The sequence below is a fragment of the Gavialis gangeticus genome, unplaced genomic scaffold (genome assembly GCF_001723915.1).
Source record: "Gavialis gangeticus isolate Ggan-Ray unplaced genomic scaffold, GavGan_comp1, whole genome shotgun sequence".
NCBI lineage: Eukaryota > Metazoa > Chordata > Crocodylia > Gavialidae > Gavialis > Gavialis gangeticus.
The window spans coordinates 155,328,156-155,346,294 of record NW_017729032.1 but is presented as its reverse complement, the minus strand read 5'-3'; the positions used below and the strand labels follow the sequence as shown (position 1 = coordinate 155,346,294).

Sequence of the window (18,139 nt, the reverse complement as noted above, 5' to 3'; positions counted from 1 at the left end):
GGGGGCGGCAGGGGACGGCGAGTGGCGGGGAGCACGGGCGCCTCCGCCTCCTCCCTCGCTCCCTCCCTCCTCGGCGGAGCTCAGGCTAAGCCGGAGCTGCGGCGGCGGCGGCGGCGGGGAGCGGGGAGGGATGTGGGGCTTCTCGGGAGGCAGGATCTTCGGGCTCTTCTCTGCTCCCGTGCTCGTGGCCGTGGTGTGCTGCGCCCAGAGGTAGGGGCCGCTGGGGTTGGCCAGGCTGGGGAGGCGAGGGGGTGCCCAGCCGGCCCAGCACCTCATGGCCTCTTCTCTGCCCCCCTTCCTCCTCCACAGCGTGAACGATCCCGGCAACATGTCCTTCGTGAAAGAAACTGTGGATAAATTGCTGAAAGGCTACGACATCCGCCTCCGCCCGGATTTTGGAGGTGAGGTGCCCCGGGGAGGCAGGGCGGGGGGTGTCCCGGCTCCCCCGGGTGCCGGAGGCGGCGTGGGAGAGGTCCCTCCCCGCGGAGCAGCGATGCTGCGGGGAAGCGGCGACGGGCAGGGGGTGATGGCTTCTCCTCCTCCGCCTCCCCAGGTCCCCCCGTCTGCGTTGGCATGAACATCGACATCGCCAGCATCGACATGGTGTCCGAAGTCAATATGGTGAGTCCTCGGAGTCTGCTGCTGGTGGGAGGCTTGGAGCCGGGTTTGCGGGGTGCTCGCTGGTCGGGGGGTGCTGGCTGGCAAGGAGAAGGGGAAAGGGCTGGATCTTGGCTTGCCTGCTGGAACTTGGTTGGGGACCATCCCCAGAGGCCGGGCCTGGAAGCGCTTGGGCCAGTGCCATGCTGGGAGCTGCGGGCTTGCGAGATCCTGCAGTGGAGTGGATGGCCAAGACCCGCGCACCCGGGCTTACGTTAACCCACCTCCCCGAAAGCCTGGTGGGCCCGCTGTCAGCCACCCAGGGGCGGATGGCTGGCAGGAGCCGTTTTGTAGGTGGAAGGATGGAGCTAAGGCAAACGTTGCATGTCGTCGTTGTGTCTGGCTGCAAACTTTATGGCCTCGGGGAAGTGTTTTAGTCTTGGCCTGCCGCTGGTACTTGCCTCCTGTCGGGTTGTAATCCAGAGGGCAGCACAGGCTAGGAAGGCTCAGCGGTGCCAAAGGGGCACGGGGCGTTTCGCGAGGGGCCAGCTGCCCGGGAGGCGGGGGCGGGGAGGGAGGCACTGCAATGAGCGGAGCGCGAGGCTCGGGCGCTGTCCCAGGTGCTGAACGCGAGCGGCTCGCACGCTTCTGGTGCCAAGTGCTGCGGGGAGGGGGGGCACGGAAAGCGCTCTGGGAGAAGCACCTTGACTTTCTCGTGTGCGCGATTGAGAGTTGAGCTGCCCAGGGCAGGAAGAGATTATAAACTCCTCCACTCGCCTCTCGTCACCATTGCATGGTATCGGTTGAATTGTTCTTAGTATGGAACAGAAATTGCGGTTTTTTCCTCGTAAAAATAGTTTCCCCTGGTACTAAACACATGGGTTTCAACACACTGAAAAGCAGGAGTAATGCCTCTAAAAGCAAGAGAGAAAAGTAGTAAAAAGAGAAACTGGGATAACCTCGGGTATCTTCCTCAAGGGTGGGTGAGTGTGTGTGTATACACATATACATATGTATGTATATAGTCGTGTGTGTGTGTGTACATACATACATATGTGTGTATATAGGCACATATGTGTGTATACACATGTACAGATGTGCATATATAGGTACGTGTGTGTATACACACATACAGATGTGTGTATATAGGTACAAGTGTGTATGTGTGTGTGCATATGTATATGTGTGTACACACACACACATATTATATAATACACACACGTGCCTATATACATACACACACTCACCCACCCTTGAGGAAGATACCCAAGGTATCTAAAAAAACCTAAGATAGATAACCTCTGCTTTTTCCCCCAATTTCTCTTTTTACTACTTTTCTCTCTTTGCTTTTAGAGGCAAATCTTATAGCTAAATGAACCTTAGATACATATATAGATATACATACACATCTGTGTGTGCGTGTGTGTGTTGCTGCTCCTGTTTGCTTGTTTGCAATTTTTTTGGAGCGCGAGAAAAAATATTCTGTAACTAGTAAACTTTGACTAGAGGAAGTTTATTCCAGCCTTTCTTTAGTTAGAATTCTTCAGACCTTCTCCCCAGTTTCTATTTTTTTCTAGAAGAATGAGCTGTGTTTGGGTGAATGAAGACCTAAAATATGCCAATGTATCTATATTGGAATTGAGAGTATCTAAAATGAAACCCCTATCTTACATAACTTTGAAGCGCTATGTACCAGCACTTTAAACTAATTATTTAGGGGGCTGCTTAAATTATTTTAAAAAAAGAACCTCATGTGTTTCTGTAACTTCTTTAGCATAATCTAGTGGATTAGAATCATAGAAAAGTAGGGCTGGAAAGACCACAGGAGGTCACCTGGTCCAACAGCTTATTCAAGGCATAATCACCCCTGACATTAGACTGGAAGGTAGCAATTTTTTAGTTATAATCCTACATTTGACATAGATTCACCATATAGTTTTGAGCAAGTCACATATCCTCCCTATATCAGGTTTTCTCACCTGAAAAATCAAGGGTGTGATACTAAATTCTTCCATTATACTTTCACAATCTTCCATTATCCTTACAGTGTAATTCATTTACTAGTGTCATTTATTTGAAAGCTGAGCTCCCCTTCAGAAACCAGAGATAATTATTATACTTATTAAATATACCCTGTGGTAGTGGTTCTCAACTTTATTTTTTTGCAAACCACTTGAAAATTGCTGAGGATCTCGGCAGACCACTTAATACCCTTTTTTTCCCCTCTACAAATCAAAGCAAACAACTCATATTTTAATATCAGTAGTCTTACCTTACAAGTACAGATATTTTCGATTGTTCCACAACCTTTCTGCGGACCACCTGAATGAAGCTCGTGGACCACAGTTTGAGAACCTCTGCCCTATGGCATTAAAGGCATGCACTTTTTCATTTAGACATCTTTTGCTGTCTCCTATCTATTCATTCCTGCTTCTTCCCTTCCTTCCAGCACTTTGTGAAATGCTGAGATGGATCTTCTTAATATACTTTTTCCTTTCTTAAATGTTCTGAGTAGTGCTGTAATTAAAGAATATTTAAATTTTAAGTACCCACCAGTACCTTTTAATCTTTTAAGTAAGTCAGTTACCTCAGACCTGTGATTTTTTAGGCTTTCACAAAACTCAGGCATGTGCTGACACATTTGCTATGGAAATTTCAAGCATTTCCATATAGTGACAGTAGCAAAGTATGCTTAAGACTACTAATTTTTTATATCATAATTTGGAAAAATACAGATACTTGCAGTTGGAAGAACTGAACCATATCTGTTGAATTTCATGAATGGTTATCAATTAAAATTTTAGTCTCTGGTATGCTTTTTTCCCCTTTTTAACCTCATTAACTATGCAAATGTATTGCAGGAATTTCTTTCTAGAAACTGTGTAATATTCACACTAATTCCTTGATTTAAACCAACTTTTCTATCACCTTTGATATAATAAGCCTGTTGAAATTCAACTCTACATTACAGATAAAATAACCAAAGGATATACATTCTTTGATTTGTTCTTTTGATTTTTTTTTGCATATAAATCAAAAACAAGTACAGTGATCTTTATTATACTGCCTTGTAGGCAGCTTGTAATATGGCTTTCAATGATATGGTAACAGCTCTTGTTACAAGAACTATAGTTTGCATCATGCTCTTTCTTGAATCATCACTGAACTTCAGTTATTCACATAAAAAACTACCAATATGAATTTTCAGTTCCTTATATTTTTGTAAAATTTGCAGCAATATTGGATTTGGGACTTCTGCAGATTTTTGGGAATTTCTGCTGAAAACTATTTTTAAAAAAAAGGCACCCCCCCCCACCCCCCAGGCATGCCTTAACTATCTAGACCTTTTTGTATTTAAGGTATTGGATGTTGGCATGCATCTCCTATAGAGTAAAAGTTTAACTTCTTTTTTAACTTATTTCCAATGCTGATACATAGGGCCTGGAATCTGGAAAGACTTTAGGTTTTCACAAGATCTAAATGCGTTACTGTAGCGTTTTTACATAAAGGCAAATTTAAATTTGATCTACATCTCTAGGTCATTAAGTACTTCAAATAATTATAGAAATGATTCAGATCATTATGCTGTTCTGTTCCATAATCTGTGTACATACTACGTTTCCATAATAAGCTCTTAAGTTAATATTTTGAGGGCATATATACAGAAAGTGCAGTCTATGCAGTTTGTTTGACTATTTGGAGTATGAAGGTGGTCCATAGGGTAAACTGTGTGAATGTGAATCTAAACTTCTGCCTGCTCTTTATATAATCAGATGTACAATTTTCCACACTTTTGCCACTTTTTCCCCACAATTTTCCACACTTATACCATTTGGTGTTGACATGAATGTTTGTAGTAATTATGTTTACTAGTTACATGTATTTATTTCAATGGTTAATAGATGTTCAAATCAAAATATACACAGATACTTTGCCTAATAATATCATATCAAAAGAGAATGAAGATTGGTTTGCCCTTATTGGAGGAGCTCGGCTTTATATTCTGTCTTAAATTTGATTTACTGCATTTTGGACTCTGTATTTGTTTTTGTGCTACAGATGTTTTGCTTGGGTAAGGTATACATGGAAAAATAAATCAACTCTTACACTTTTTACCAGCACATTAAGTTCTACCCTGACGTAACAATATCTATAAACTGGGACAACTTATACTGTAGTTCTTGAACTTACGGGTAACCCTATAATCAGTGAATTTGCCTGATTTACATAATTTTTTTGGCACACAAGTATTCAATCTATGATATTTTTGACATAGCTAATCATGCATTTTTTCTGACCAGTAGCCAACTGCTTTCAAAACCAAATGCAGATAAAAAGGTCATAATAGTGGATTAAGCTCCTGCACATACATCCTAACATAATTTTAGGATGTGTCTCAGGGAACTGGTTATGGCGTACAGAACCTTTAACTTCTAGATCACCAAGCAAACCAGCTGAAAGTTGCTACTACTTAGCTATTGAGTTTTGTGAAATAAATTGTTAACATCTACTTGGTTTTCCATTCATGTCGGAAAATATAACAAAATCACCATTGCAATTTGAACTCAAGCTGCTAGTTTCAATTGAAAGGTCATGGAGTAGATAAAGATAAAGACAGAACTAATCCTTTGCCCCCTAGATATCATCTTCTGAGTAAGTTTTCAGGTGGTGGTGTGAAGTTGTGGAAGAAGCCTACCTAGTTCCCTAATCTACACCCTTTCTATGAATATGAAGGGGATTTAAGGACTGTTATCTAGTGTTTTTTCACAGGTTCTAATTTTTTTAACTAAACTCAAACCCCAAAAGCCAGTAGGCATAGTTCATGGTACAGTCACACTGCTGTTTTGTGAGAAGGTTGCACCTGAGAAATTAGCCTGACAAAGTCAGACCTAACAGGCCTTACAGATGTTGGTTCTAAAAAGGGTGTAATTTATGTTAACACCTGAAGTTTTATTTTTGTACTTGTTCTATTGTAAAAGTGCAAATAAACATACAATCTTCACTAGGTTTCTACTGACTTTCAAAGCAGTTTTGACATACCCTTAACAAACTATCCTTAATTTTTACTGTGAGGTCATCTAATATTGTTGTTAACTAGGCACAGAACGTCTATGTTGCCTTAGGTGATGGTGAATAAACAATATTTTTTTTAATGTGCTACTATTGTTTACTTTGTTACTTATCATACTAAACTGGTACCTTACTATCTTGTAAATATTTTCCATTTTTAAAGGTGAAATTACATCACAGATTAAATTTTAACTGGATTAAGGTATTATTAAGTTTCTGAAAGAGAAACTAGATCAGGTAGAGTAATGTTACACTCAAACTTTTTCATTAAAAACAAAAATAAAGGCCTGTTAGTTCAAATCAATATAATGGTTGGGTGGGGGATTATTTATATAGCTTAATCACACATAGCAAGTGTTAGTAAATTAATTATCAAAATGTTGTGCTACCTAGCAGTGCTTCTAGAAATCTTTCTACACTTAAGTAGATCAGTGATGGTTATTTGGTTTTTTTAGGTAACTTGGCTATGGCTTTTTAAAGGCAGATTCAGAAATGTTGATGTCAGTTAAGCATTAACAGAAAAGGATGTGCACTGCAGTCTGTAAGGAGAAGAAGAATTAATTGCTTTCCATTCTTGAGTAATTTAAATCCAGTTATGGGTGGGAACTTTGTCGATATTTTTGAGAGCTTATGTACATGAGTAGTCAGATTTTGTTTCAGTGAGAATACCTATGTATATACTTAGCAACATGAACTGAAATAATACATGTAAAAGGACAGCAAAATCAGACAGGCTAAGCTGCAAAACTAATTTAATGACCTGGATGATGGAATAAAATGTAGAATATAAAATTTATGGATGATACCAGACAGGGCAGGGATTGCAAGCACTTGGGAGAACAGGAGCAGAATTCAAAACGATATTTGGAGAATAGTTCAAAATCAACAAGATGGGATTTAATAAAGACAAGTGCAAAGTGCTTTAGTTAGAAAGTAGTAAGCAAAAACATAACTACAAAAATATGCATACATACAAAATGGAGACTATGTGTTGCTATTTCAAGAAAGACAAATCTCAGACTGGGATGTATTAGCAGAAGTGTTGTATGAAAGGCACAGGATGCAATTATTTCCTTCTGCTTGGTGCTTGAGGCCTCAACTTGCTTATTACACCCAGTTCTAGGAAGTGCAATTTAAGAGAGATATAGACACAATGGGCACATCTACATAAGATGCTGACTGTACAGTAGACTTATACTATTGCACAATAGCTTCACATGGCAAAAACGGTTCTAAGATGCTACTGGACTGTAGCATCACTTAAAAGGCATTCGCTGGCACTACTGTACAGTAACTTCAGTTACTGCCCATTTATTTAGTACTTTCTTATACAAGTACTAAACAAATACACAACAAGCACTGCACAGTAGCATCTCGTGTAGATGTGCCCAGTCTAGAGAATAGTGACAAGAATGATTAAATGATTAGAAAACATGACTGAAGAGTAAAGGTTGAAAGAGGTATGCAACTTGTTTTGTTTTTAATCTGAAAAAGAGACTGTAGAAAGATCACACAAAACATGTCAAAGGTTATTATCCAAAGGATGGTGGTCACCAGGGGAAGGTTAAGAAGAAAATGGCTTCATTTGAAGGCTATCCAGAAAGCCTAGAACTTCTGAACAGAAGTTTCAAGAGCAGGTTACACAAATATCTCTTGGGGATGCTCTGGGTATATGTAATCCTGCCTCTGTCTATTGTGTTGGATTAGCTGATCTCTTGAAGTCCCCTTCGGCCCTACATTTTTATGATTCTATGTTCAGGAACATTCCTTAGATTTGATTAATCTCCCAATAAAGTGAATAGGAGTCTGCAGTGATTCCAAAAGATGTTGAATTTTGGCATCTTAATATATTGGTAGATAGTTCTTCCATGAACTGAATCATCAATACCTCTTCTTCAACTGACAGCCTTTGTAAATACTAGCACTCTAAAAGAAAAGAAAAATGTTTAAAAGTACTGTAGATCTCAAGATTCATAAGAGCTGGCAAAATCTTTTCCATGGGCAGTTCCTTGGCAAATAAGAGTGGTTCAATTAAGGAAAGAGTGACAGTCAGCCAGATCCTATTCCACCTATCAGGGTGTGGACCCATTTCCATGTAAATGGCTTTAAAAGGGAAAGGTGTCAAAAAGGCAGCAGCTGTTACATTCTAATTGCTATGTGTGAATGAACTGAGAATGATTCAAATGTAACAAAAAGGGTCCAACCCTGTTTGAGACACTGTTAAAGTTGGAATGGGTTTCACTACTTTTAAATCTCACTTGGTTCATATGTATCAATTAGAGCATAACAGCTGCTGCCCTTCTGAGATGTGGTAGGGTTTCAAATGTATACGCATCCACCCACACCTTAAACCCCTACATAAGGCTGTGTACATAAGTTGCTTTTTTTGCCATTTAAAGAGCTTTATTGTCATGACTTAACAGAAGTGCATGGCTTTATAGCACTTTAAAAATGGGTACAGCACTTTAAATTAACCCTTGTTAAATGAAGTATTAAATTTGAAGCGCTGCATTTTACAGCACTTGAGCAACCTACAGCACTTTAAATAACTTCTGTACACTGGTCAAATTTCTGGTGATTCTACCAGTATCCTACGGGCTTTGTGAACTGCTACCTGGCCACCTGGCAGCTGCAGTGCTCATTCCCTGTGAAAAGGTACAGGGGGGTAAGAGTGAAAGGGACATGCCATGGGTAAAAGGCACACCTCACACTTGGAAAGTGCAGGGGGGCTCAGAGTCTCCCCTCTCCCCCTTCCCAAATGCTGCACTTGTTATATTTAAGAGTGCTGCAACTTTATAGTGCTATAAAAAAAGCTCTAAATTACATCAATTGTAAAACATGTACAGAGCACTTCTTTATATACACACCTGGGCACTTCAACAGGATCCCAATACACCTTTCTCAAGCACCTGAAAAAGTGTTAATGCAAAAGGTGGGTGGACCCAGAACCTCAGTGCTTTTATTGTGGTTTGGGTTTAAGACTCTGATGACAGCAGTTGCAAAAATTGATGAGTTAATGGTTTTTCAAAGATTTGAGAAGGGTGGAATTGGATTGCACTTAGTCCACCTATTAGTTGCCAAGAATATGGCCCTTAGGGTATTTCTATATGGTTCAAGGCAGCATCAGACTGAGAAATACTGCACCAGCTCTGCAAACACTAGCTCCTAATCTAAAAGCAATATAGGCATGTTAGTTTACTGCTCTTTACAGAGGCCAATTAGCTCAGCATAGTACTGCCTCATGCTGAACAGACATGCCCTTACATATGTTGGTGATGAGCTACTCAGGCTGGTAGTTCTACTGAAGTTAATATTTCTAGTTATGTAGGTTCTTTGTAATTTGATGTGGGTAGCATAATTTAGCTCATGTTAGGAAACAATGACACCAAAGGATAGGATCAGCTAGTAAGAACCTGTCTTTTCTCAACAATTTTTGTTCTAGTAATCAGGACTTTAACATACAAATAAATTAAATTCTGGCAGTGTCAAGTGTAATATTGTGTTAATAATATTTAATATTTTGTGTGCCAGAATATTGTATTATACTGTTATACTGTATAAAGGTAATGGAAAATTTTTAAAGAAATGGGTTTAGTAATATTTGGTAAATGGTACATGGCTTGAATGTCTCCAGAACACACACAGCTAAACATATGAAACTTGCTGGGTGAAAAAAAATCATGCCAAAAAAAAAAAAACTAGCTAGGAGAGGAATCAGTTTAAGAGGGATGTTGATTTAATATTTGTAATTGAATTTCACACTACTTTATACTTGTATATGGCAAGAAAAAACCCTTAAGTATAAGCATGTATAATTCATTACTATAAATGTGAATGAACCAATAATTTTAGCAAAATAATATGTTCTGCCAGCATTTAGGAACCAGTTGCATATTGCTCTGATAATGTAACCTGCAATATCAATTTAATATTGTGTAGAGAGGGGAAGGGAGCTGAAACAGCTGTGCGAGAAGGTTTGCATTTATGCTGGTAACTGGCAGCTCCTTAACAGTTTATGATTTTTTTTCTTTCTATTAATATGAATAGTGTGCTGTATTGACATTAGTTTGTATGCCAAGTCTGTAGGGAATATTTTTATTGAATTATCAGTTGATTTGTAATTTGTAAGAAAACAAATTAAAGATGCAATAAATAAATAAATAAAAACCCACCAAAAACAAGGCCTCGGCTATTTGAATTTGTTCATATATCATTATAAATTTAAGTTTATTTGGCACATTTGCTCTCCATCTAGCTCAGCTCTATGTTTCTGGCCTTTTCTAATTTAGGCTTTCTCTGTTGTTACTCTAGCACTGGTGTAGTGCCATTGTTGGAAATATTAGTATGTCAGGCATGAGTAATTTAACTATTGAGTGATCTAGTCCTGCTCAGAACCGTGGTAAAAATGCTGAATAGTTAGTATAGGTGTTCATAGGGAACCAAAAGCTCATTCACCTTCTAAGTGTATTTCACTGCTTCATTGTCTTTCACATTAGCTTCTGCCCTGGAACTGAAGGAGCTCTAACTCTAGCTCTAAAAACATCAGTGCTACACTAGGGAGGTGTGTTGCATAGGAATGAATGGGGTAGTTTGGGTTTTCCCATCTCAGGAAATCCTGTAACTCTTAGATGAGGAGTATTATTTATTTGCCAAACCATTAGGCAATGGATCCACCTTCCCATAATAAAGCTACGCAGATTACTTTATACTGTGTTTATGCAATATATAATATATATGATAAACAATATATGATAAACCAATAATATAATTGCCTCATCAAAACCACTAAGCTAAGTTCTGCTTACCCGTAGGCCTGTGTCAACATCCAAGTTAATGGAGTCACATGTGTGTTCCTGACAGAAATTGGACAATTTTTAAAATAACGGAACAAAAATTCTGCCCTTGATTTATTGAACATCCTACTTTGATGTAAGAAACCAAGGCCTAGACCATCAAAGTGATTGAGGTGCTAGAATTCCTTTGAGAACATGGGCCCAAATCACTTTCTTGGACCTATGACTTATAGCTGACAGGGCTGTGGCTCAAAGTATTTATATAGACCTCTCTTTGGATCCATTTTCTAAACATGTTTCACAAAACCTTTAAACCAATAATAACATTTACCTTGTAGTGGCTTTTTATCTGAGGTTTTCAAAGCCCTTTACAAACATTTAGTTAACCGAGTCTCACCTCATGGTGAGAGATAGGCAAGGGATATAATGAAAACACTTCATTAATCCCTGACTTGAAGCACAAAAGATCTTTAGCAGCATATAGCAAAAATACCCACTAATTTAGGACAAATGAAGAATTCTATATCTAATTTAAACTATAGAGATTATTTTAAAATCCATACGGTATTTTAATAGGCCATAGGTAATTATCTGAGTTAAGATTTATGCAAGACAGAGTTCAATGACCTATCCCTTTAAATGCAAACAAAAGACATGTGATCACAACTGTTTTAGCCCCTGATCTTTCAGTAGAGATGTACAATTGTGTGTCCAGTCACTGTCACATAGCACTATGATGGTTTATTAGCTCTCCACTGACTTGCAGGGAAGAGTTTGACCCAACACTGCTTCCTGATACATCTCTGTCTCTTAAGATTGAAATACATATTTAACTAAGAGATGCATGATGTAGATAATGTATAAGATGTAACTCTGCTCTGTCTTCTGCTTGACTGCAGTCTAAACATAACTAACTACCTTTCTCTATATAGCTCTGTCTAGACCATGTTTGACATGTAAGTTGTGGCCTAATTATAACACAAAATGTGAAAGATGCAGTCTAGTTGAGACTGGCACTCTCTATATATTACATTTATGCTAAAATTAACCTGTTAATTGCAGAATAAATGTCAAGGGTGATATACATACACCCAAGTTAAGGCACCATACAATGGTAAACCGGCCATTAAAATGTCTACGTGATATGAAGGAATTTTTTTATGGTTGGTTTGTATGGCACCTTAAAATGAGCATGTGGAAGGTCATGAGGAGGGCTAACAACCAGCTAATTGTTCACTTCAGCCCCAAGACTGTATTGGAGTCTTGAACTGGCCCTAGTGCAGCCTGGTAACAGTGCCAATAATCAGCTGATTATTGGCACAAGCCCCAGCCTGCCACATGTTCATGACCCTAGCGCAGTCTCAGGGCTGGAGCCAAAAATTAGCTGATTGTCAGTCCCAGGACCAGACCTGCACACACCCAGCTTGCTGGTGTGATCAGGATCTTGGGTTCTCTCTGAGCTGGCAAATAGAAAGAATATGATTGGGATCTCATTCCCAATTCCAGAATTGCACCTTCTGTTGTGGCATGGTAGGAGGAGCAATTCATAGGATCGGGGACTAGATCCCATAGCACCATTAAACATGTGCTGGGGACCTCTGAATGCACTGTGGGTGGATTCTCCATTCCATTCTGGTTATTTAGTGCAACTAAATGGCCAAAGGTAGGTACATAGTAAGTTGCCAGCAGAGTCAGTGCTTTATTCCCTACTAACCTGAACCTTCAGAATAAGGAGTAGATGGGGGAGTGGATGAGACAATTCTGAGGTGGAATATTCACATAGTTGAGCTTCATGGACCTGCTTGCAAATGACTGTAGAGGAGTTAGGTCTGGCTGGGTGAGGAAAAGCCCTACCCCACTTCCCCAGACCTGTTCCTCTGTGATCAGGGGGAACGGGTCTGGCTGAGCAAGGAAGTCCAACTTCCCTGCTTATTGAGAGGCACCTCAATATTTCCCAGGGTGCTTCTCTGTAGGTGGGGAAAGTGGTCAGGTACTACAGGGGAGTTAGGGTCCCTCAGGCCACCAGAGCACCCACCCAGGGTGGCAGGAGAGTGCAAGTAGCTCAGGCTGTTATACTCTTCCTCCACAGAGGTAACATGTTCAGTGCAATGAAGCAACATAATCTATTACCACCTTTGTTGTGCAATTGAATTTACTTTCATGTGGTGAAACAAAGGGTATCAATGTCTATTTGCTCAGCATTTGTGCTGCCTTAATTTTTATGGAGGCACAAATGAGACATCAGTCAACATTTGTTTTCAACATAGAAGTTAGAGATACAACATTTTTATGCCATTATAGTCTTAAAATATGGCAAATAAGTTATTTTAAACCAGTTCTAGTGACCAGGAACACTGACTAATGCTGTAATACTTTTTATATTTATTTTAAATATAGAAACTGAACTTTTGCCTTTGTTTTATGTTAGAAAGGCTAACACCTAACTGTATAGCTGCGGTTTTCTATACCAACCTTGGTATGCATGATGAGTTTCTGTCTTTTCAGTCTGGCACATTTAATGAATATAGGATGTTTCATTTAAACAAAAAGGAAAAAGAGCTGAAGGCCAACATTTTCAAACTTCATTGCTTAGAGATTAATACTTAAATTTATATTCATGGTCTGATCCTACAAAATAGCTTATGAATGTTAGCTCCTGGAAGGAGCTCTGCTGAACTCATACAAATGTTCACATTGCAAAATTACAAACATGTATAAGCATTGGCAGGCTCTAGGTTTTTAATCATGTAAGTGTCCTGCTTTTCAAAAAAGCTGTCTTCTGAAAATCAGAACTTTTACATCTCTAAATACACATATAGGTGCCTAAATTTACTCACTTAGGATGGTATTTTGAAAAGTGCTTGAAGTGGTTGGACCTGCCAAAAAGCCAGAAGTTCTGGACATGCCCAGTAATAGGAACCTAGATACACAAAAGAGCTTTACTGACAGAAACTTAGGTACCTACAGCCTTTCAAATATCTATGGGTTAGCCAAGAGTTTTGTGGCAACTTTGGTGGAATTTAGGTACCTAAGTCCAAGTGCACTTGGACTTAGGCACCTAAATTCCACCAAAGTTGCACTTCAGGATCCCTCATATTTTGCTCTCCTGTTCCCTTCTCTTCCCCCCAGGGGGGTATAAGGCTAGAACCTGTGCCCCTCAGATCTCCCTTGTTCTGGATAGATGCTTTAACTTCTGGGCTGCTGGACAAAAAGTGGAATAGGCATGCCCACCCACCAGCATCAAATGGATGCTTGGATGTGATTTTTGATGGAGTACTTTTTTTTTGGTAGGATTAACCTACATTTCTGTTCAGCTAGGGTGAAGCTGAATTGAAACTGAGCATTACAGGATGACTCTGGAGCAGTACTGAGATGCTTATGAACATGGTGGGTAGGGAGAAACAGTTTTGTGGGGCAGAATTGCAGCCCTGTAAGTCATGCAACCCTATCCATGAAGCAAAATGCAGCAGAATCTTGCTGGGTGAGTTGGGTGCCTAAAAACTACAGTGTCACTTATACATCTTACACACTTATACAATAGTGAAAAGAGTTCTAGGTGTCTAAATCCTTTTGTGGGTTTAGGGCCAAGCCTGAATGGAAGCAAAGGCTGTTTGTTCCTGAGCAAAAATCGTCTTTGGGAAGCATCAGATCAGTAAGTAGACTAGGTAATATTTGTGGTGGGGGATGATGAAGGTACATAGGACAAATATGTCTACCCAGCCAATTTGCTGTATCAGGCAGTGTTCTCCTAACATGCACTATGCTGTCTACTGAACCAGAGAAGTGTAGGTACTGTGGGCAAACTGATTAACCTGGAGGCAGCAAACTAACACTAGTAGGCAGTAGTGCTAATACACTGACCTGCAGTATTGCATAAACACAGTTACGATGCTTCCAGTTTAGGAGACAGCCGCGGTGCAGCAGCACAATGTGTTTGTGAGTGCCACTTCCTGGTACTGTGAGTTTGCTGTGCTGAGAGGAAGTACTTCAATTACTGGCTATAATTTATTTTAAGGAAAGAATTGGAACCTCTTGGGGTTGGGGGGGGGATTATTTTGCTTTGGGTTTTTTTGCATTTCTTGCAGACATGCACTGTGTCAGAAAATTGGTTCATCCAGCCTTGATATAGAATAGTTCCTTAAACTTTGTTGAGTACCTGGTTTCCAATTTTTTGAGCTCACTGAAAATGAAGGACAGGAAAAAAATTAAAGGGATGATCAGTGAATTAGAAAATGCATTGAAGAGAGTTGATCAACTGCTGTCTATAGTCAAAACCACTTTGGTAGCATACTCATACATTATTAACCCAACAATAAAGCTTTACATCAAAGCAGTATATTTTTTCCTGGAATGCCCATTTGTGTGGTATTAAGATTTGCTTTTTGAATTGCATGCCTAAATTTCAAAATGGAAATCAAGAGTTTGTATGAATTAATCTCTGTATCCATTAGCAAGATGTTTTCCTTATCTTTATATTGAAAAAATATTAGCTTCTAATTAGAAAATCTCATGCCTTTAGCTGTCCTAAATAAATAATGCAGCCAAAACTCTGATGTTATTCCTTACCTTCCATTAGTCTTATGTAAAATATTCTCTTCTACAATTGTGCCTTGTTTTTTTTCCTAACTTCCACCAAAAAAACCCCCAAACTTGTATGTCACTTTATTAATATGCAAGCATATAGTCTCCTGTTTTTTTAGATGAAGTTCGTTGAAAAAAGAGTGGTTCCACTAAGGCAACTGTTCCCTTTGAATGTCTTTAATGATGCTAATTGAGCAGATCTCTTAAGACAGAAGTTATAACCATTTATTACTGTCTCTCTCCAAAAGCTTCTGAATGGATTTTTTTACAGGCTGAAGGAAGAGACTGACTCTCTGTGTCTGCTGAATTAGACAATTTTCATTTTACCCTCCATTTTCTCTCCAATATTTGCCTCTACTGGGCTTTGCAGTAGGATACTGACTTTCTCAGGGTAGTTATTTTTTAGTTCATTTTCCTCAGGTGGACAATCTAAACAAATAAATAATCTCTTCTTCAGGTGGCTGAGGGAAAATTAGAAAAAAATATAATTAAATTAAACAGGCTACTAACATATGTAGTCTGCTATTTACTGACACCCAATTAGGTAGTTATTCTGAGTTTAACTACAGCTTTTACTTTTTCATGCACACTGTGTTATAGCAGAGTCCTAACATTCATAAATCTTTCTATTGATTGATCAGAGAATTTATAAAGCTGCTCGTGCATCTATTATACTACACTATCTAAGCTATTGTTCAGTCTCACATAGTTCAATAAGCACTGTTATATTATTCTGACCTCTTTAAGGCTTATGAAAGCAAAGAAGACCCAAAGTAAAATTTTATGATAAATGTAGAGTTAATGGCAGATCACTTCTGAGGAATTCAATTAAATGAGCAATAGTACAGTAACAATCTGAAGATTTAAAAGATGGATGTGGTTAATTGCTTCTAGAGAACAGAAAGTAAAAATATAACCTTGCAAACTTTAGTGATAAATCTTTATGTAATACAATAATGGGTGGGAAGAGTGAATTGGATGTGGCATCGATGAAGACAATGAAGGAAAAAGATGTCAGGGTTACTTTTCAATCTGCCATTGAATTTAAGTCATCTATCACTGCCACTGCATTTTGTCTTAGTTTCTAATATTACCAGTGGGTCTTTCTCTTTCTTCCTCTTTCTTTCTCTTCCTTCCTTCCTTTCAAAATAGCCGCCAACATGTGTGTTCTGACTGAGATCAGGGAGCTTGTGTCTATTCTGTGAGCCCTTTCTTCCTTCTCTTGCTGGGGAGCTAAGGTTATTCAGTAGGACCCCCCTTCTCTGTCTGCCTTCTTGGTGTCCCCCCCAGACCCTGTCATGGTTGGGGGTGACCCAGGGACAGAGGCATGGTAGGGTGGGGGGAGGGCAGTCCAACGGCCCTCCCCTTGCCTCTTAGCTCCTTGAGTCTGACAAGGTCAAAATGGAGGTTGGGCCTTCTGGGGGCTGCAAGTGGCTCTGAGAGAGAGATTACAGCCCAGGAGAGTGCTCCCCCCGCCCCCCAAGAGGTCAGGGACTGATGTGACTCCCGGGGCCCCTTGGAGGATACCGCTGCCATAGGGCTTGATACTGGTAGTCCTGGTTGGGGGGCATGTACCCTCCCCTGGCCTTGGCAACTCTCTGTGCAGTTTCTGTACCTCTCCTTTTCCTTGGGGTTGGATTGTGATTCTGCCTCTAAGGACAAGTTGATGGAAGTCCTGCCTCAGAGGGCAGCATCCTCCAACTCAGGTAAGGTATCCCCCAACCCACCATGAGGGAGATCTCTACCTCGGTGGTGGAGCCTGATCCTGCCTCTGAGGAACCTCCCTGTGTTGGTTACTCTGTTGAGTGCCTCATTGAGTTCCTGAGATGTTTGTGCTTTCTGTTAAGGCTGCAGAGGTTATGCTGCACTCCACCCTGGGGATGCAGTGTTATAGCTTTCACCTCAGTAAGCTTGTGGGTCATGTTGGGTGCCTGTTGTGGGAAGCTCTGCCTGATGAGTTGTAGGACCGGTTTTCTTCCTGTCCTGCAGGCTTGCTCTTCTCTGGTGCTTCTCTTTGCCCTTTTGGCTTTACCTGTCCCCGCTTTCCACATTTGGTTCTCTCAATGTCAACAGCTGCAGAGATCCTGTGAAGTGGATGGCTCTGTTTGACTTCCTACTTCAGAAAAGGCTAGACGTCGCCTTTCTGCAGGAAAAGCACACTGACGCAGTTAATAAAGCCAACTGGCATGCCATCTGGAGGGACTGCATGTTCTTGAGGCATGGCACCTCCCTCAGCACAGGGGTCACAATCCTTTTGTCTTCACAGCTGATGTCTGACTCAGTGGTAGCCCAAGACATTGTCCCTGGCCACCTGCTCACCATTAGCATCTTGTTAGCACAATATTGCCTCTCCCTAATTAACATCTATGCACCCACTGCTGGGCAAGAGCAGACTGCCTTTTTTGAGACCCTGGCTGACTTTTTGCAGATCATAACTGATAGTGATGACCTTCTCCTCCTTGGCGGGGACTTTAATTGCATGGTCAATGACTGGCTTGATTGGAATGGGCTGGAGCTCCATCCGTCCTCAGCCTGGCACCTGTCAACTGCTTTGGAGGTAGCAGACCTCATCGATGTTTGGTACCACTTCCATGCCGATGTGAGGCAGTATACTTGGCTGAAGGCGACTGCTGGTGGGCTCGCAATGGGATACCTTAACCACCTGTATGTCTCCAGGCACCACCTGCTGCTCCTGCACAGCAACTGCATTACCCCAGCAGGACTACTGGATCACAGCCCAGTCTCTTGTGAGCTGAGCATTCCTGGAAGGACTTGTTTCTGGGAGCCCTACTGGTGCCTCAACACTAGTCTGTTGCAGGATGCTCACTTCTGCAACTGCTTTGCTCACTTCTGGTAGGTGTGGAAGACTGCAAGAGCCACCTTCTCCCTTGTGGGAGCCATGGTGGGATGCAGGGAAGGTGCAGATCAGAGTTTTTTGTCAACAATACATGCAGTTGGAGACAAGCGAGCTCCACTGCTGTGTTTGGGAGCTGGAGGAGGATGTGATGGAGCTTGAGGTTGCCCTGCATGACACTGGTAGTAATGTGGGTCTGCTCAAGGGTCTTAAGCTCCACAAGCAACATTTGTGGGAGGCTGGG

The 18,139-nt window shown here is 40.8% G+C and overlaps 1 protein-coding gene across 2 annotated transcripts in view; it reads left to right on the top strand.

The window, feature by feature from the left end:
- Nucleotides 1-18,139, top strand: part of GABRB3 (gamma-aminobutyric acid type A receptor beta3 subunit) — a 247,162-nt gene that overhangs the window by 6,598 nt on the left and 222,425 nt on the right. The window contains exons 1-3 of one of the 2 annotated variants that reach the window (XM_019525477.1): nucleotides 34-210; nucleotides 310-401; nucleotides 554-621. In XM_019525477.1, the coding sequence (XP_019381022.1) occupies nucleotides 131-210; nucleotides 310-401; nucleotides 554-621 (240 nt within the window). In that variant the 5' untranslated portion in view covers nucleotides 34-130. Of the gene's footprint in view, nucleotides 1-33; nucleotides 211-309; nucleotides 402-553; nucleotides 622-18,139 lie in introns of those variants that run through there. The other variant, XM_019525478.1, reaches the window with a different exon arrangement.